Source organism: Egretta garzetta, unplaced genomic scaffold, assembly GCF_000687185.1.
Source record: "Egretta garzetta isolate BGI_Z169 unplaced genomic scaffold, ASM68718v1 scaffold30, whole genome shotgun sequence".
NCBI lineage: Eukaryota > Metazoa > Chordata > Aves > Pelecaniformes > Ardeidae > Egretta > Egretta garzetta.
The window spans coordinates 1,884,441-1,901,576 of NW_009258383.1; the positions used below are offsets into that span (position 1 = coordinate 1,884,441).

General features: G+C 39.2%; 1 protein-coding gene across 1 annotated transcript; it reads left to right on the plus strand.

Moving 5' to 3' along the window:
• Positions 1-2,344: 2,344 nt before the first annotated feature.
• STEAP2 (STEAP2 metalloreductase) lies at positions 2,345-16,191 on the plus strand. Its single transcript, XM_009641667.2, has 4 exons — positions 2,345-2,836; positions 4,519-5,046; positions 6,672-6,836; positions 15,907-16,191. The coding sequence occupies exons 1-4, from the start codon at positions 2,345-2,347 to the stop codon at positions 16,189-16,191; spliced, it is 1,470 nt and encodes a 489-aa protein (XP_009639962.1).
• Positions 16,192-17,136: the final 945 nt, after the last annotated feature.

Sequence of the window (17,136 nt, forward strand, 5' to 3'; positions counted from 1 at the left end):
ACACGATAGCACTGTCTCTTTATACTGTTCCTTAGCCATGCACACACACACTCTTTTTTTTTTTTTTTTACTTTTTGTATGATTTTTGAGGTCATTAAAGCACTCCTGATGCAGTTAAAACAGTCTTATACGCTATCTTTCCTCTCAATTGCTATTGTGCATTTAATGTAGTCCCTTTCAGTAACTGCCAGCTCTCTGATCTCTTCCATCCCTTAGATTATTTGCCCAAGAGTCATGTCTGCCTATTCCCTGGGGTTTTTTTATGAAGTCTGTTAGGTTTATTCTGTTCCTCACACTCTACTTTCCTTAGAACAGGCAGTGAGAAACTTTGGCCAGTGGGCCAAATTCAATTCGCCAGAGCAATTTATCATGTTCAAATCCTTGATGCCCACTCTCGCAAGGATCCTTTGGACAAAAACTGAAAGCAGGCTGCAGTGTCTTTAAATGGTCCTGGTAGCCCATTTCTTCATGGTGGTTCCTTTTCAATCCCAGAGTTTTGCAGCACCTTCACGTCACATAGCATGAACTGAAATGGGCCTCTGTAATCACATGGCGAATGCATACGTGTTCTGTCACATCCAGTTGGTTTATATCTCTTCTCTGATCAAAATACAGCTATTCTCATTATGTTCCTGGATGTGAACCCATCATGGTACAGGAAACACTGGTATTTTGGTCACGCGTTAGATAAGTTTCACGTTGTGTGGTAAGAAAGAAGTCAGTATTTTTTCAGTGCATGCGTAAAAATCTACGTGGTCTGGCTCTGCCAGAAAGATTCACTATTAGAATCTTTTCTTAGAATACTGATTTGGTGGTCACTTTCACATATTGCTTTCCATCTTTAGAGTCTCAGTCCATTTTCAGTGAGTTCTTCCCTTCTAGTCAAAGCTGAAATGAGAAGTGGCCATTCTTCTAGTAGCTTCCTCCAGTTTCTGAAACAGAAAGCTACTTTTAATTGTGGGAAGTTGCTCACCATACATACTGTGTTCCTAGCCGATAGCTGGGTAAAGTCCCCCACTGGTGATTAGTTACCACCATATCAGCTCTTGGATGGTGGCTCAGGACGACGTTCCTTTAGCTCTTCCTTTCTATGTGGTCTGGTTTTGCTCCCAAGACAGCAACCTCGTGGTTTCTCTTTGCTCCTTTTTAGCCTGCCTTTCCTCATTGCTTCCTTCATTTTCAGAACTCATTCCTGTTCTACAGTGCACAACCACTTATGTCATAACTGGTTTCATGGGAAGACTTCCCTCCTGAGGGTTGTTCTGTTGGGGTTTTATGTCTTTTTGTCTTTGTAACAGCTTTACTGCAGTTCTATGACCTCTTCTCTCCAAAGCTGTAGCAATATTTCTTTTAATTTTCTGTGAGCCTTAGTCTCTGTTCTTCTTCAAAGCTTCCCTTCTGCACTGAATTTGAGTCCTAAAACTCTCTTCCCTTTCATTATTGCATGAAATCTATCTCTTCCTGCCATTAGCTTTTCGTGAAATGCTGTCCCATGTGTTTGGGTGTCACCAGGGTTTATCTTCTCTGCCTGGTGAGAAAAATTCTGTTAGGCATATTTGTGACCCATGGCCTTGAATCCTTTACCCTTTCACTCACAGTTAATCCTTATACAACCATGGCCAGACCTAGCAGTTTGACCTAGCAGTGTCATGCGTGATCTCATGAATAGGCCTTGACAAATTTCCTTTGTTGTCTTTGCCATTGAATCCATGTGCGCTGCCCATTTCCCTGGCTGACAGGTGAGTACGTCATGTGGATGTCTGTGTCATGGTGGTAGCCATGACATTTGCAGCTTTGAGACTTTTGCATCCCTTCCTTCCTGGCCAATATAGGATACCACAATAATAACCTGCATAAGCTTTTAATGGAATTCAGCTTCCGTGAACTCACTGTTCTTATGCCAGCCACAGGCCAGCTATCTCTACCTTCTAATATTTTCCATAATTACCCAGTTTTCCTTACATGTTTCTTCTCATTATTCCATCGACCATTAGTTTCAGGAGCATAAGGTTGTCTTGTGGTCCAGTATTCCAGGGCAGTGGAACATAAGGAATAGGAGAAGATGGAAAAATATAATTTACTTCTGTAACTGTATTATTAAAGTGCTTGAACTATTTCATGTTTCTCCTTGTATTAGTGACACATTGCAATACAAAATTGATTAGCACATACTTTATTAAAGAGAAAATACAACATGTAAGTTAGAACCACGTATTTTGCTCCCAGAGATGTTTATGGATTCTGATGTCTTGTAAAATTGTATGATGCTGCATTTTTCTTTCTGTTGCTTTCTCCTTTTTTCCCCTCCCTGAAGAAATCACTGTAGGTTTGGTGTCTTGGAAGTATGGAATCAATCTCTATGATGGGAAGTCCTAAGAACCTCAATGAAACTTTTCTACCAAATGTTGCCAATGGCATCAAGGATGCCAGGAAGATCACAATAGGCATCATTGGAAGCGGAGACTTTGCTAAGTCATTGACAATTAGGCTTATCAGATGTGGGTATCACGTGGTCGTAGGAAGCAGAAACCCTAAGCTTGCTGCAGAGTTCTTCCCCCATGTGGTTGATGTCACTCACCATGAAGATGCAGTAGCAAAAACAAACATCATTTTTGTAGCCATACACAGAGAACATTATGCCTCTTTGTGGGACCTCAAGCATTTACTCGCTGGTAAAATTCTGATTGATGTCAGCAATAATACAAGAGTAGACCAATATCCGGACTCCAATGCAGAGTATTTGGCATCACTTTTCCCAGATTCCCTGGTTGTCAAAGGATTCAATGTTGTTTCAGCTTGGTCACTGCAGTTAGGACCAAAGGATGCCAGCAGACAGGTAAATGTTATGTTTGTATTAATTTAACTTGTTTGTAAGATCAAAATGGCAGGAACTGAATGCAAGCAGTCAGAACTCATGGGATTCATCCTGCCTGAGTTGATGTACCTAAAATGTTGGGCTGTTAGTTTAAGTTTTAGTAGCCAATAAAATTTTCAGAGTCCAATTCATCCCACTGTAAGACATATAGAGTAAGTGGTCCAAATTGTCCCCTGGGATGTGTGTTTGTCTTTAAAGATTGCAGAGGAAATGTGGATACTAACTTAGACTAGACAGCTGACCTTTAGATGAGTACAGACAGAGCAGAGGAGTTGGGTCTTAATGTCTTCTGTAGGAAATATGTTAATTTTTATCCTTATGCTCTATACAAGGATAGAGGCAGTCTTTACCAGTATATTTTAGTTTCAGTATTGGTTTACATGGGGTGAACTATTGAAAGAGATGCATAGAATCTGAGGTCAGAAATCTCAGGAGTCAGCTGTCCTAAAAATGTTTGCATTCAACGTAACAGCAAAGTGAATGGAAGAAATTATCTAGCTTTTAGAATGCCCCAAGATCATAAATATGAGGAAACAGAAGGAGGCACATATGTTTCTAAGTGATCATTCGTTTGATCCAGGACTGCTTGGGAACATCATGTTCAAATTCCTTCCTAGTATGTTCCCCAAATCCATCCTGCATATAGAAAAGGCAGCTTTATGTTCTTCATGCTTTGCTGAAGTGATACAAAGGATTTAAGCCTGTGCAAGAACCCAGTCCCTCATGGCTTTATGGACTCTGAGAAATGCATGAGAAATGTCTAGTGAAATGTGACTACTGGAGACTTAAACTGAGTTTTCTGGCACTTCAGGCATATTTTAAATGGAATGCAATTCATATAGAATTAGTATAATCTTTAAAATAACCTTACCATACTATTTTTTATCCCTTTCAGAATAGCACTGCACTATAAGTAATTAACTTCTGTCAAAACGGATCATGTTTGCTCTCATGCAGATGATCAGCAAACAGTGTTGGGCAAACTATAGCCCACTGCAAACTTTAAAGGAACTTTAAAGTACTTTGTAGCAGTGCATTTCTTTCACTATGTAATAAACTGGTCTTTAGAAGGGCTTGTTGTTTGTCTGATAGTTTTTGTCTTTTCTGTTAAACATTCAATTTTTGTGGAAATCTGGATTATGAAATTAAGCTAAATTTGTTACAGATGTGAGATTACACAGTTCTCTGCTTTGCATTCTGTTTATGCTACAGCTGGTTTAGGGTCATCATTCGAGATAACTGGATTTTTGAGAGACTCAGGATTTTCTGAAATTCTTTTAGCTGTTGTTTCAAGATCAATCCAGTCCTGTAGACATTTGGAGTGGGGGGTGGTAGGGGGAGGTGCCAGTGTGCTGATTACCAGGGCATCCCACAGTCAGCTCATTATTAACTCCAAGAAAAAGCCAATTTTGTTTTGAGTTCTCTGTTGCTAAATCAGTGTGCATATTTTCACTTTGGCTGGATTTTTATATTGTTTCATTCTCACCTTGATAATACAAGCTGGGATAACAGTGTACAGATTTAGCAGTAGTGCTGTGGTTTTGTACTGGAGGCCCTTAAGGTTGTTTTGTGGTTGTTTTTTTTTTTTTTACCTTTAAGTCTCTTTCTCTGACTGCAGACAATTCACTTGACTTTCCCAACAGGTCTATATATGCAGTAACAATGTTCAGGCTCGCCATCAAGTGATTGAGCTTGCCCGTCAGCTCAGTTTTATTCCTATTGATCTGGGGGCATTGTCATCTTCAAGGGAGATTGAAAACTTACCTCTGCGTCTCTTCACACTCTGGAAGGGGCCTGTAGTGATTGCCATTAGCCTGGCAACATTTTTCTTCATCTATTCCTTCGTCAGAGATGTAATCCATCCATACATGAGAAATCAGCAGAGTGACTTCTACAAGATCCCCATTGAGATCGTGAACAAGACTCTACCAATTGTTGCTATCACTTTACTTTCTCTAGTATACTTATCAGGACTTATTGCAGCTGCTTATCAGCTTTACTATGGTACAAAGTATAGGCGATTTCCACCTTGGCTGGACAACTGGCTCCAGTGTCGAAAGCAGCTCGGACTGCTCAGCTTTTTCTTTGCAACAGTGCATGTGGCATACAGCCTCTGCTTGCCTATGAGGAGATCGGAGCGATACTTGTTCCTCAATATGGCATATCAACAGGTAAGCCAATCTTTAGTAACAAGTAAGCCAAAAATGCCTTGGCTGTATGCATATGGCTCATGAATACAATATATTTGTTTTCTTAGTGTGTTCCACTGTTTCCGGCAGAGAATGTTATGGGTTATCTTACATGTAGCTAGTGCCAAGTAAGAAGGGAGACCAACATCTTTTCATTCTGCTCACCCTGTGGGTCAAGCTGCAGTCAAGTTTGTGTGGTAGGGGGAATATGCCGTACTTAAATCCCTGATAGTAAAATACACAAGGAGAATGTAGGGTAGACAGGATAAGAGCAACAGCAGGAAACCTGAGTTGATGAGGTATGTTCCTCTCTATGTATACTTAACATGTGGGGGAAATATGTATGTCTTAAGTGCATTTACAGGTGTGAAAATGGCATAAAAGTAGATACTGTAATAATGCTTACAGATACCTCTATGTTTACAAAATAAAATGCTGTTACTTTGTAACATTTTGGACCAGTGGTGAAAATATTTTATTCATTAAAAATTCTGTGAACATCATCTATTAGAGGCAACAGAAATTGACTCACAGTTCCCATGAGCAGTTGGTCTTGCATAACCCTGAAACAATCTCTGACAAATCTGTCATCCTTTAGAAGAGGGTCTGATGTTCCTGTCTGTCAGTGAGGTAGCTTATTGTCACCTTTAAAGTGGCAGAAAAGCATCATTGCCAGAAAAGCAGCATTGCCATTCAGCACGTAAAATCTGCAGGAAAGAGAGATGTGATGGAACAGAAAGAAAAGCAACCTAGGGAAATCAAATCAAATGGAACAAATTAATGGGGATTGAGTCCACAAATTCTAAAAGGCCTAGCATGAAAAATTGAATTTAAGAGAAAGAAAGGAAGAGCAAAACCGTAAAAGGCAGCAAGAAACTGTAGTTGTTCACACTTAATATTAGTAAGGACTCACTGGTACTTTTACTAAGAAATTATCATGTTTTTAATAATATTGTAAAACTCTCACTTGCTAATATTCCTAGTGAACCTCAATTTCAAGACATGCCATATCACAATAGTTCACCTGAAAGTGGAAAAATAATTGAATGTCCAAGCCTCTTAATTGTTAAGGTCCTGAGTTGTTTCTTTTTTCTGGTAAAGCTTTCCAGTGAGAACAATCAGTCTTGGATGTATCTGATGTCAACAGTGAGAGAGCCAAAGTAACTCGGACTCAGCATAGGGAGCTGAAGCAAAACCAGGAAATTATGCTAAACTGTTTCTAAATGTAACAAACTAAACACAAATTGTGGGTTTACCCAATTTATGTTACAGGATTTAAGTTTCCAGGGTCTGAACAACACAGCTACTTTTCTACAGTATATGGGAATGTGCAGATTTATCTGGTTTTGTAACACAATTGTTATAAATATATAATGTTACATTTTCTTTTAACAAGAATCTAAGTTTCCATGTTTAACATATTTTTAGTCTAACAAGAGTCAATACCAGCAGTAAGGAAATAGTTGTTTTTCTCCAAGACATGAGGAAACCTCTGAAATATTTGACCTCATTTTATAGTTATCCTGTGACTGAAGATTTTCATATAACTTCTGCTCATATTTTCAAAATCTGTAGAATAAAGTGCTTCCTTTCTGCTCTTTCATCAGGTTCATGCAAATGTTGAAAATTCTTGGAATGAGGAAGAAGTGTGGCGAATTGAAATGTATATCTCCTTTGGAATAATGAGTCTTGGATTGCTTTCTTTGCTGGCAGTAACTTCCATCCCTTCAGTAAACAGTGCCTTAAACTGGAGGGAGTTCAGTTTTATTCAGGTGTGTTACTTTTTAAATAAGGGGCTTTTATTGTTAATAAGAATTCCTTGATGATGATCATGATCACAAACAAAATCACTTTGCAACATGATGAGAGCTTTTTTTTCTCTCTTTCTGGTAAGTTAATAAAAACAACATATCCTTCCTCAGCAGATATATTACCATGAAGGCACATTAAGCATTTAATGACTGTTAGAATTTGCATTTTACAGTTCTTGGTCTTAAATAACCAACATAGCTAAGAAAAAATGAGCATTAATCTATTCCTTTTCCATTGTTAGAATGTCTTGCTAAATTCAAATCAGATAAATTTGGGCAAACTCACTAAAGGCAATGATACTGATGAGATACTACTATATGTAGATGCGCACAACTGTTAAAATTGAAGATTTAATTTGTCCTGCAGGATTTTTATTGCACAACCCTCTGACAGCCATGGTGTCATTGATTCAGTTTTGCTTCCCCTCCACTGTGTGGGAATTAATACAGCTCTCAACTGCGTTATCCCCATTAGCTGAAAATACCCATTAGTAAAATATGAAGCTTTATTAAAAGTAGAAGCTTTTCCAGGTCCTGGCATGCCTTCTGTTACCCTCCTTCCTCAGATAAATATCTACTACAGGCAGACCTATGCAGCATAAAATACTGAGAAATACAAGCTTTAATAAACATCTTAATGTTTGCTTCCAAACTAAATTGCCATTAGTTTTAGATAGCAGTGATAAGAAATTTTATTAGGGTTCAATCTTGAGATAAATTTCCTAAGTGTGTACATGTAGTTTTGGGTTTTATTAGCTTTCGTTTTGTTCTCCAACTTTGGATTCAGTACTCTAGTCTTAACTCAGTCTTTTCTGATTCATGTTTTTTCAACATAGCCACTGTAATAATATTGCCTAATTCTTAGTCCTGTCACTGTTTACAAATTCCTACCTTCAGAACACAGGCACTGGCTTTACTGTTCAGGGCTTCAGTTGTGCTTCATAATTTACAGACATTTTAAAGGGAGTGATGGGGAACACTTCTTTGGCTGTAGTTGTCAGAGGCCTTCTGTCTGCAAAGTCATGTCTTCCTTTACCCTAAGATTTCCGTTGGTAGAACAATCCAGGTAGGCCTACAAAAAGTTTGCTGAAAAATTTTTCAGAACTGTTTATTCTCTCTCATGGTTTTGAGCCTTCAGAGGGAGTAAATACTCATTTTGTATTGTTACAGTGTCCCTGCTATCCAGAGTTCTCTGTGTGGGGACAGTGATACTGCTGGTGCGTAATGTAAAATGTTAGTGCAAAAGGGAAAATATAGAATCATAGAAGCATTTTGTTGGAAAAGACCTTTAAGATTATCAAGTCCAACCGTACCTGTCCACTACTAAACCATGCCCCTAAACACCACATCTACCCATCTTTTAAATGCCTCCAGGGATGGAGACTCGACCACTTCCCTGGGCAGCCCGTTCCAGTGCCTGATAACCCTTTCAGTGAAGAAATTCTTCCTAATATCTAATCTAAACCACCCTGGTGTAACTTGAGGCCATTTCTTCTCATCCTATCACTTGTTACTTGGGAGAAGAGACCAACACCCACCTCGCTACAACCTCCTTTCAGGTAGCTGTAGAGAGCAATAATGTCTTCCCTCAGCCTCCTCTTCTCCAGGCTAAACAACCCCAGTTCCCTCAGCCGCTCCTCATCAGACTTGTGCTCTAGACCCCTCACCAGGTTCATTGCTCTCCTCTGGACACACTCCAGTGCCTCGGTGTCCTTTTTGTAGTGAGGGGCCTAAAAGTGAACACAGGATTCGAGGTGCAGCCTCACCAGAGCCGAGTACAGGGAGACAATCACTTCCCTAGTCCTATTGGCCACACTATTTCTGATACAAGCCAGGATGCTGTTGACCTTCTTGGCCACCTGGGCACACTGCTGGTTCATATTCAGCCGTCTGTCAACCAACACCCGCAGGTCCTTTTCTGCCAGGCAGCTTTCCAGCCACACTTCCCCAAGCCTGTAGCATTGCATGGGGTTGTTGTGACCCAAGTGCACGACCCAGCACTTGGCCTTGTTGAACCTTATACAATTGCCCTCAGCCCATTGATCCAGCCTGTCCAGATTCCTCTGTAGAGCCTTCCTACCCTCAAGCAGATAATACTTCCACCCAGCTTAGTGTCATCTGCAAACATGCTGAGGGTGCGCTCAATCCCCTTGTTCAGGTCGTTAATAAAGACATTAAACAGAACTGGCCCAAACACTGAGCCCTGCGGAACACCTCTTGTGACTGGCCTCCAACTGGGTTTAACTCCATTTACCACCACCCTTTGGGGCCAGCCATCCAGCCTGTTTTTTACCCAGCAAAGAGTATGCCTGTCCAGGCCATGGGCAGCCAGTTTCTCCAGGAGAATGCTGTGGGAGACAGTGTCAAGGCTTTACTGAAGTCCAGGTACCCTACATCCACAGCCTTTCCCTCGTCCACTAAGTGGGTCACCTTGTCATAAAAGGAGATCAGGTTAGTCAAGCAGGACCTGTCTTTCATAAACCCATGTTGACTGGGCCTGATCTTGTGTTTGTCCTGGCAGTTTGATGGCACTCAGGATGATCTGCTCCATGACCTTCCCCAGCACCGAGGTCAGACTGACAGGCCTATAGTTCCCTGGATCCTCCCTCAGGCCCTTCTTGTAAATGGGCATCACATTCTCCAACCTACAGTCAAGTGGAACTTCCCTAGTCATCTAGGACTGCTAATAAATGATGGAAAGGGGCTTGGTGAGCACCTCCGCCAGCTCCCTCAGTACCCTTGGGCGGACCCCTTCCAGCCCCATGGACCTGTGTATGTCTAATTGGCCAAGCAGGTCGCTTACCATTTCCTCTTGGATCATGGGAGCTTTGTTCTGCTCCCTGTCCCTGTCTTCTGGCTCAGGGGGCTGGGTACCTGGAGAACAGCTGACCTGAGAACAGCTATCAAAGAGTGACGCAAAGAAGGCACTAAGTACCTCAGCTTATCCTCATCCTTTGTCACTCTGGTTCCCCCTGCATCCAGTAAAGGATGGAGATTCTCCTTGGCTCTTCTTTTGTTGTTAATATATTTATAGAACCATTTTTTATTATCTTTCCCAGAATTGGCCAATTTAAGTTCTAGTTGGGCTTTAGCCCTTCCAGTTTTCTCTCTGCATGACCTTGCAACATCCTTGTAGTCCTCCTGAGGACTACATAATACATATATAATATATATTAACTCATGAGTGAGATGATGCCTTTATCCAATAATGACTTCCAGCCACAAACCCAGCATTTGTGTCCTATTTTTCCTTATTCAAATTTCCAAATTTCAGGCTTGTGTGACTGAGTCAATACCCACACAGTAATCACATAATGATGTTTCCAGAGGGGCATTTTTTATTGTGTCATATTTACTGCAGTTATTTCCACTGTAAATAAAGTCAAAATAGTCCTAAATTGAAATAATTATGAACTTTAATCAATCATCTGTCAGTATTTTGAGGAATTGGATTGGGAACAAGTTTGCTCTGGAGGTGTGTTACAGTTGATACTGCATTGCATGCTGAAGAGAGCTGGTATTGGTAATTAATTATGATCGTTTGCAATTTTTAATCACAAAAAATATTAAACTACTAAAAATTTCTTTAAAGTTAATGATCATTAAAGATACTGTACTTTGTCATTAATTACTTCTCAGGCTGTAAGTTGTTCTTCATTTAGTTACTTGCCCTTCAAAAACGTCCTCTTGCTTTATTCAATCAGAACAGACTTTCAGTGATTCCTCACTGAAGTAAAAGGAGCTTGAATCTTTGCGCAGGCTTCATTGTACCCAGTGTGCAAGTAGAATAGATAAAACATCATAATACTTACTGTCTTTTATATTTTTCTTCTACTGAAGTGCAATGTGATGAGGTGAATTTGTACTTAATTTTCTTAATCTCCTCTAAGTCAGGGGGACAAACTGGAAATATTAGCCCATCATCTCAGTGCTGCTTTTTTTTTTAACTGGGAAAACAGTATGTCTCTAGCTTTAGTACTGAATCTCAGATGATTTGCCACAATAATTGCTGAACTTGTTTTGCTTCTGACAGATGAAGAATCAGTCAGTCAGCACACTCAGCCAGTTTCTCATTTCAGCACTTCCCGCTGAGAACAACATACTATTGCTTGCTCATTGTAGTAAGTACAATTTCATCAAAATAAGGGTCTGGCCTCTTCTAAAGAGTTTTACTACTAAAACATACTCAGTCTTGAGTCCTACTAGGAAAATCTGAGTTTAGTATGTTTAATACATACAGTATAGACTATTTTCTAGCCTTGTTCCAGTAGTACAAGCCCTGAGCAGCATCTCCCCTACCTACAGTGGTTCAAACATACTTCTACCACAGTCTTCCTAATACTGTAAAGAAACCCCAGTTGTGAATGTTTTTGCCCAGAAATCACTGCTGTCTTTGATATCCCCAGTTATTATGGAGATGCCTCCATCCTACATAGCCTGGTTTCACAACACAGTCATCAGTAGCCCCCAAAATTCCAGCCTGCTTGATCAAGGGAAGAGGACTTTGAGAAGAGAAGCAGTGCAGGCTCCACTCGTTCCCTCAGAATATGAATATAAATGAAGTGAGATATGAAAAAGTTGAATAATGATGCAAAAGGAAGTTACTGTGTCAACCCTACCAGGAGCTAAGAGAACAGCAGAAAACTTGGAGTTGCGCCAGTACAGAGCTGACCACTGTACAAAACAAATCTTTGATTGCTTCATCATAATTCAGAGAAACACTCATAACATCCAGATGGAGAAGCCACAGAATCAGACAGTGATGAAGAGTTTGCTCAGTAGGAGGTGTTAGATGATGGAAACTTAGTATGAAACTTTGCAGGTATCTTAACAGACCCAGAGTTCAAGCTTACTGAAGAAAGAAGCAGAGAAGCAGCTGAGTAAACCTATGCATCAGTTTCCTTAAATGCCACTTCAGTACTCTTCTTTTTCTCTCCTTTTTCTCTTCTAAACATATTGGGATAAGGATCAAAGACAGACATGGACAAGAAACAAAAAAGAATTCTTATTTTGTCAGAGCAGGCAGAATAAGTAGCCTAAACCGATAAAGTGCAAACAGAAAAAGACATTTATTGAAACCAGCCCTTGAGTGTTGACATAAAATACATGGAAATGGAGAATGTTGTCTGCAAGCAGTGCTGCAAACAGGTTCTTCAGTCTTCTGAAGGAAGTTGAATGGTAAATACATAATGTAAGCATAAATGACTGCTGCTTTTGTTTGCCAGTCTAAGAGTTCAAGTCCAAAGCACGTCACTCAAAGTGGCAATGAACAGAGCAGATTAGCTTTGAAAGCTAAGATTTATGTTTCTTAGCAAAAATCAGCACAGATCTGCCATTTGCATCATAGGAAGTTGATCTTTTTGTAAACATTCCTTTTGTCTGCTATCACAATCGTAAAGTTTTTTGGAGGCAGTATTCTCTTGCACACACACTTTGAGGTAGGGCTGCCCTGCTTTGGTTCTGCCAAAAGAATAGGATACTTCTCCCCCAGAGTAAAGAAGAATGAGGCCTGAGTATTTAGCAAGTTCATGGGTAAGAGTCCAGTCAGAATTGTACCAGCCTGTTTGTAAGCTTAGCAATACCCTGTTACTGGTAAAAAGTGAAGGATACCTTGCATAAATGCAGGCTTTGGGAAATACCTTTTGTATATACAAATTGCTTGGAACTACTTGACCATTGTGAAGGTAGAAATTTCTGAAGCAGATTTGTCCCACAACAGATTTGTGTCTCTATATATGTACATCTTCCTGGTAAAAGTTTAGGAATTTTTTTTCCTGCATCTTTTCCAGTCCTCTAACACTTTTTATTTTTGCCCCAAACAATGCCAATTTGTCCAGTTTATTGGTAGCCTTGGCTGGGAATCGCCCACATTGGCTAAAAAACTGACTTTGATCAGGAAGGAAAAGAAACAAAACAGGGAAGACTTAGAGAAAAGCTTAAAGATCAAGGAGTCCATAGGAAACATGGTAATCTATTACTCAGCTTCCAGGGAACACAGTATTATGAAAGATAAGGAAGCACAGCAACCAAAGATGTTCTTCCCCTTTTCCCAGCAGCCATCCTAGAGCCTAGGCAGAGGGTTCCCAGGACTTAAAACTGATACTGCTACTCACTCACCAATGTGAATTTACCAGTGAAGTATCCCTTCTTACTGCTTTCAAAAGTCCTCTGCTCTTAAAGAAGTTAGCATCCTGTGCATCTCCTGACCTTCCTGTGGTAACATTAGTGTAAATGATCTTCCAGCTCTCATAGACAGATTCATCCCTTTCTTTTTGTGTCTTAAGAAGCCAGGAAAGGATGACAGAAATGCAATGTGTGTGTTCCATCTGAAGCACAATGACATTTCAGGAAATACATTTTCTTTCATCCCTGTATTTCCTTCTCCACATTGTCCAGTCATAAGCTTGTGCACAAGAAAATAACTTTGCATACCTGAATGATAGCAGCTCTCTCACAGTTCCGGTATTAAGCAGATTGCTTTCTAGCAATTAATAACTCCTACAGCATAATCATCATTTCTTTCTCAATAATTGAATCATCTTTCATGTTAGCACCCATAGGGGTGGTCAGCTTTGGAATATGGCTTTCTGACACTACTGCTGGCCAAGATTTGCAGTATGATCCAGTGCTACCAACTGATCTTATTTTTACTGTTCAGCTGTTCAGCTGCCCAACAGTGCATTTTCCTGCACGAGCTGATGTCTTTTTGGCCAAGCCTGCTTCAGTCAGTTCTGAGTTTCCTCATTTTACCACCATACAGCCATTGCTATAGTCTTTGAACATTTGTGGATACAGAAAAATCAAGTCTTTGTAACAAACACAGAAGTTTTTTACTGACACAGCCTCCTGCAGTGGGGTTGTGGAAAAGTCATTGTGAGTAGCTGCAAGCTGGGATAAATGCTCTAATGGAACTTTCTAGTGCAGATCTGCCCTGACTAAACAAATCAAAGACTTCAGAATGCTAAGTTGTGGGGAGGACATCCTCTTTCTAGCTAAGTGGTGTTATTACTGTCAGAAGTACAGCATGGAAATATGGCAATTAAGGGCCTGGTAGAAGAAAATACCATCAGTAGCTGATAGAAATTCCTATAGGAGTGTGTTTATTGTCAGATTTTTAGGTAAGTGGTTGAAATGGTCCAGTGCATACTAACATATGCCCTAGCAACACTTCAAAAAAGGATATGGCAACTTTCCACAGGGCAAAACCCTGGAACTTAATGGAGTTGTATCATATGTTTTTGTTGTCCTTATGCTGTTAGTTCAAAATGTGCTGATAAATGTACTGGTGTACTTCTTAGCTTCCATTTTGACCTTTAGATAGAAAGACATATATAGATGTCTCAAAACTGTGGTTTGCAGATGGAATTTAAATAAGCATTGAAAGTTTTTTTTGAAAAATGTGGGAAGAGTCTGTGTAACATTTCCCTCCTGTTTCTTTTTCAAGAATTGTTACAGTTCTCCTCAGTAAGACTGATGAAGACATGAGGGATATGATTCACTTGTGCCCTTTTCTCTGCTGGCAGGGATATAACAGCAGTGAATTTAGGACAGTCATAACAGCAAAAACCTGCAATAACATAATTCAAACATCAGGTTTGATAGTATTGTTTGCTGTTCAAATTTCTTAACAGAATTTCCGTTCAGATACTGCATATGCCATTTTTATATCCACAAGTGGTTGTCCGATTGTTTTGTTTCTTATGGAGTATTTTGGGAGCAAATTGTTCGTTTTGAAAAAAGGGTGCAGCATATCTAAAACATGCCAACATGGCTCTGAAACCATTGGCAAAAAAAATGCATAAATGTTGGGAAGTTAAAAAACATGGTACCAACCTCTAGAAATCAACAAAAGTGTTTTCCTTTTTATACCATTACATCTGTGAATCCTTGCAAATGGTATTAGCTCGGACATTCTGCTTTCCCTGGAAACTGGTTAATCTTGAAGGAGAAAGAATTAATTCTTTCACTATTATAGAACCTTAGGCTGCATTTTTCTTTGCCTCTCTGTTTACTGGAATTAAATGAAACCTTGGTAGCGAGTTACCTTTCTTAATATTCATCCTCTGTTTCAATGATTTTCTACAAATGTTCCCCAACTAAGTTAGTAATTACATCAGTTTGGGCCAAAGAGAGTTTTTCTTCATTTCATCGCCGCCAGAATTCAAAGCATAGTAGTCTTTTTTTTCACTTTGGGAAAGTCATGGTTAATACATTTAACCCAGGTCTGCAGAGCAGTACAACTACAGGGTTCTTAAAAGGGCATTTTCACACAAATGGTGAATGACCACTATTGGCACTACCTTCTGTGGCATGCTCTAGGTTATGTGATAAGAGGTCCTCTGCAGGGTGCTCTGGGAATGTTCTACTTCATGTTTCATCCAGCACTACCTGTTTATGATAAACTGCATCATTGCCTTTTGCCATTATGCCCAAGTCCTGCAGTCCAGATATTCCCATTAACCAGTAGGCAACAGCCGATGGAGAAAGGTAAGGGATGGTTTATGCTAACTTCAGACAAGGGAGAATATGGCCATTGTGAGGAAGAAGCAAACTGCACCTCTCAGAGGGATAAAAATTTGGAGTGTTAGGCCCAGAGCACTTCGGCAGAATTGCATTGTTCCATAATCATGAGTCTTGGAAGTGATCTACCCTCATAGTTAAGAAACAGGGAACTTAATTTCCAATCACAACTGACATTCCAGTAACTTCACTGGGATTATTTCTTATTCACATACATATCCTAAAGTTGGCTTCCATTACTTAGAATTTGGGCAAACATCATCTTCATTTCAGCCTTGACTAAGGCCTATAGATGCTAGCAGAGGTATGTTGTAAATCAGTGTTCAGTTCAGTCCATAGTTTTCAGAACATACGAACTTAAAACCACATATTGATAATTTAAAATAGTGTATAGGTAAGAGATCTTAATGTAATGTCTAATAGAAATGTTAAAGTAATGTGTTAGAGCTGTCAGATGAAGGACCAAGTACTATTATCTCTTCTTTTTTTCCCTGTTTTCTCTTTTTCAAAGTCTACACTTGGATATGTTGCTCTGCTCATAAGTACGTTCCATGTACTGATTTACGGATGGAAGAGAGCTTTTGAAGAAGAATATTACAGATTTTATACACCACCAAATTTTGTTCTTGCCCTTGTTCTGCCTTCCATTGTAATTCTAGGTAAGATTGTTTTCCTTTTGCCATGTGTAAGTAGGAAACTGAGGAGAATTCAAAGAGGATGGGAGAAAAGCCATGTTATAGAAGAAGCAAGTGGGTCTGTTCCACATCTCTCCCCAGAAAGAATAACTGTGATGTGATGATAGACTAATATTTGTTAGCACTGTCGCAGATGTTTGATTTTGGTTTTTTTGTGGGTTTTTTTGTCACTAACTCATATTTTTAGGAGTTTAGTTAAAGTATGAGTAAAGTCACTGTGGACTTGCTTGGCATATAGTACAAGCTCTCAACCAAACTATAAGAAACTTATAACTTTATAACTAGAAGACTGCTGCTTTAGATAACTACAAAAATATTTTTGTTTTGAATTACAGAGGGCAGATGATTATGAAATCAGAATTTTTTAATGCTCCTTTGCACAGTTATATCACAACAGTATTTTATTATAACAATGCTTTCCAAATATTCCTTTGACTTAAAGCATACATGTCAGAGTGCTATTTATTAATACCACATTTTCTGGGCAGTGTTTCTTATGTTAAAACCACACTTCTGGGTTAGTGAGTTCAGAATATAGTCTAATAGAGTTAATAATTTAGGAAATAGTCAGGTTTTGAAACCAAGGATTTTAGACCTTTGGCGTTTCTTTATTTCCACACATCATACAACGAAAATTCAAAACAGTGTTATACATGTATAGAAAGACTTGCAGGTATGTGTGCAAGCAACTAGTTTTTGATTTTAGAATGATTTCAAAATATCAGGAAATATTTTAAAACAAAACAAAACAAAAAAGCTGAGAAATCTGCAACCATATAAATCCATTTTCACTGGGAAACTTCCAGTATGTTGGTACAACAGGGAAGCATCACAATACTCATGTTCTATATGTTTCTACAGTGGAGTTTCAGTTATTATATATGAATTTCCCAGAGTCTGTCTTAAATTCATAGTATCTTTTTGTGCAAATCCAATCTTCTATTTTTATATAAAAGTGTTACTTTTACAAGTCTCTCTGGGATATGCCTGAATTTTTGAGAAACAAAATTATTATTCTTATACTTAAGAATGAATTTAACTCTAAA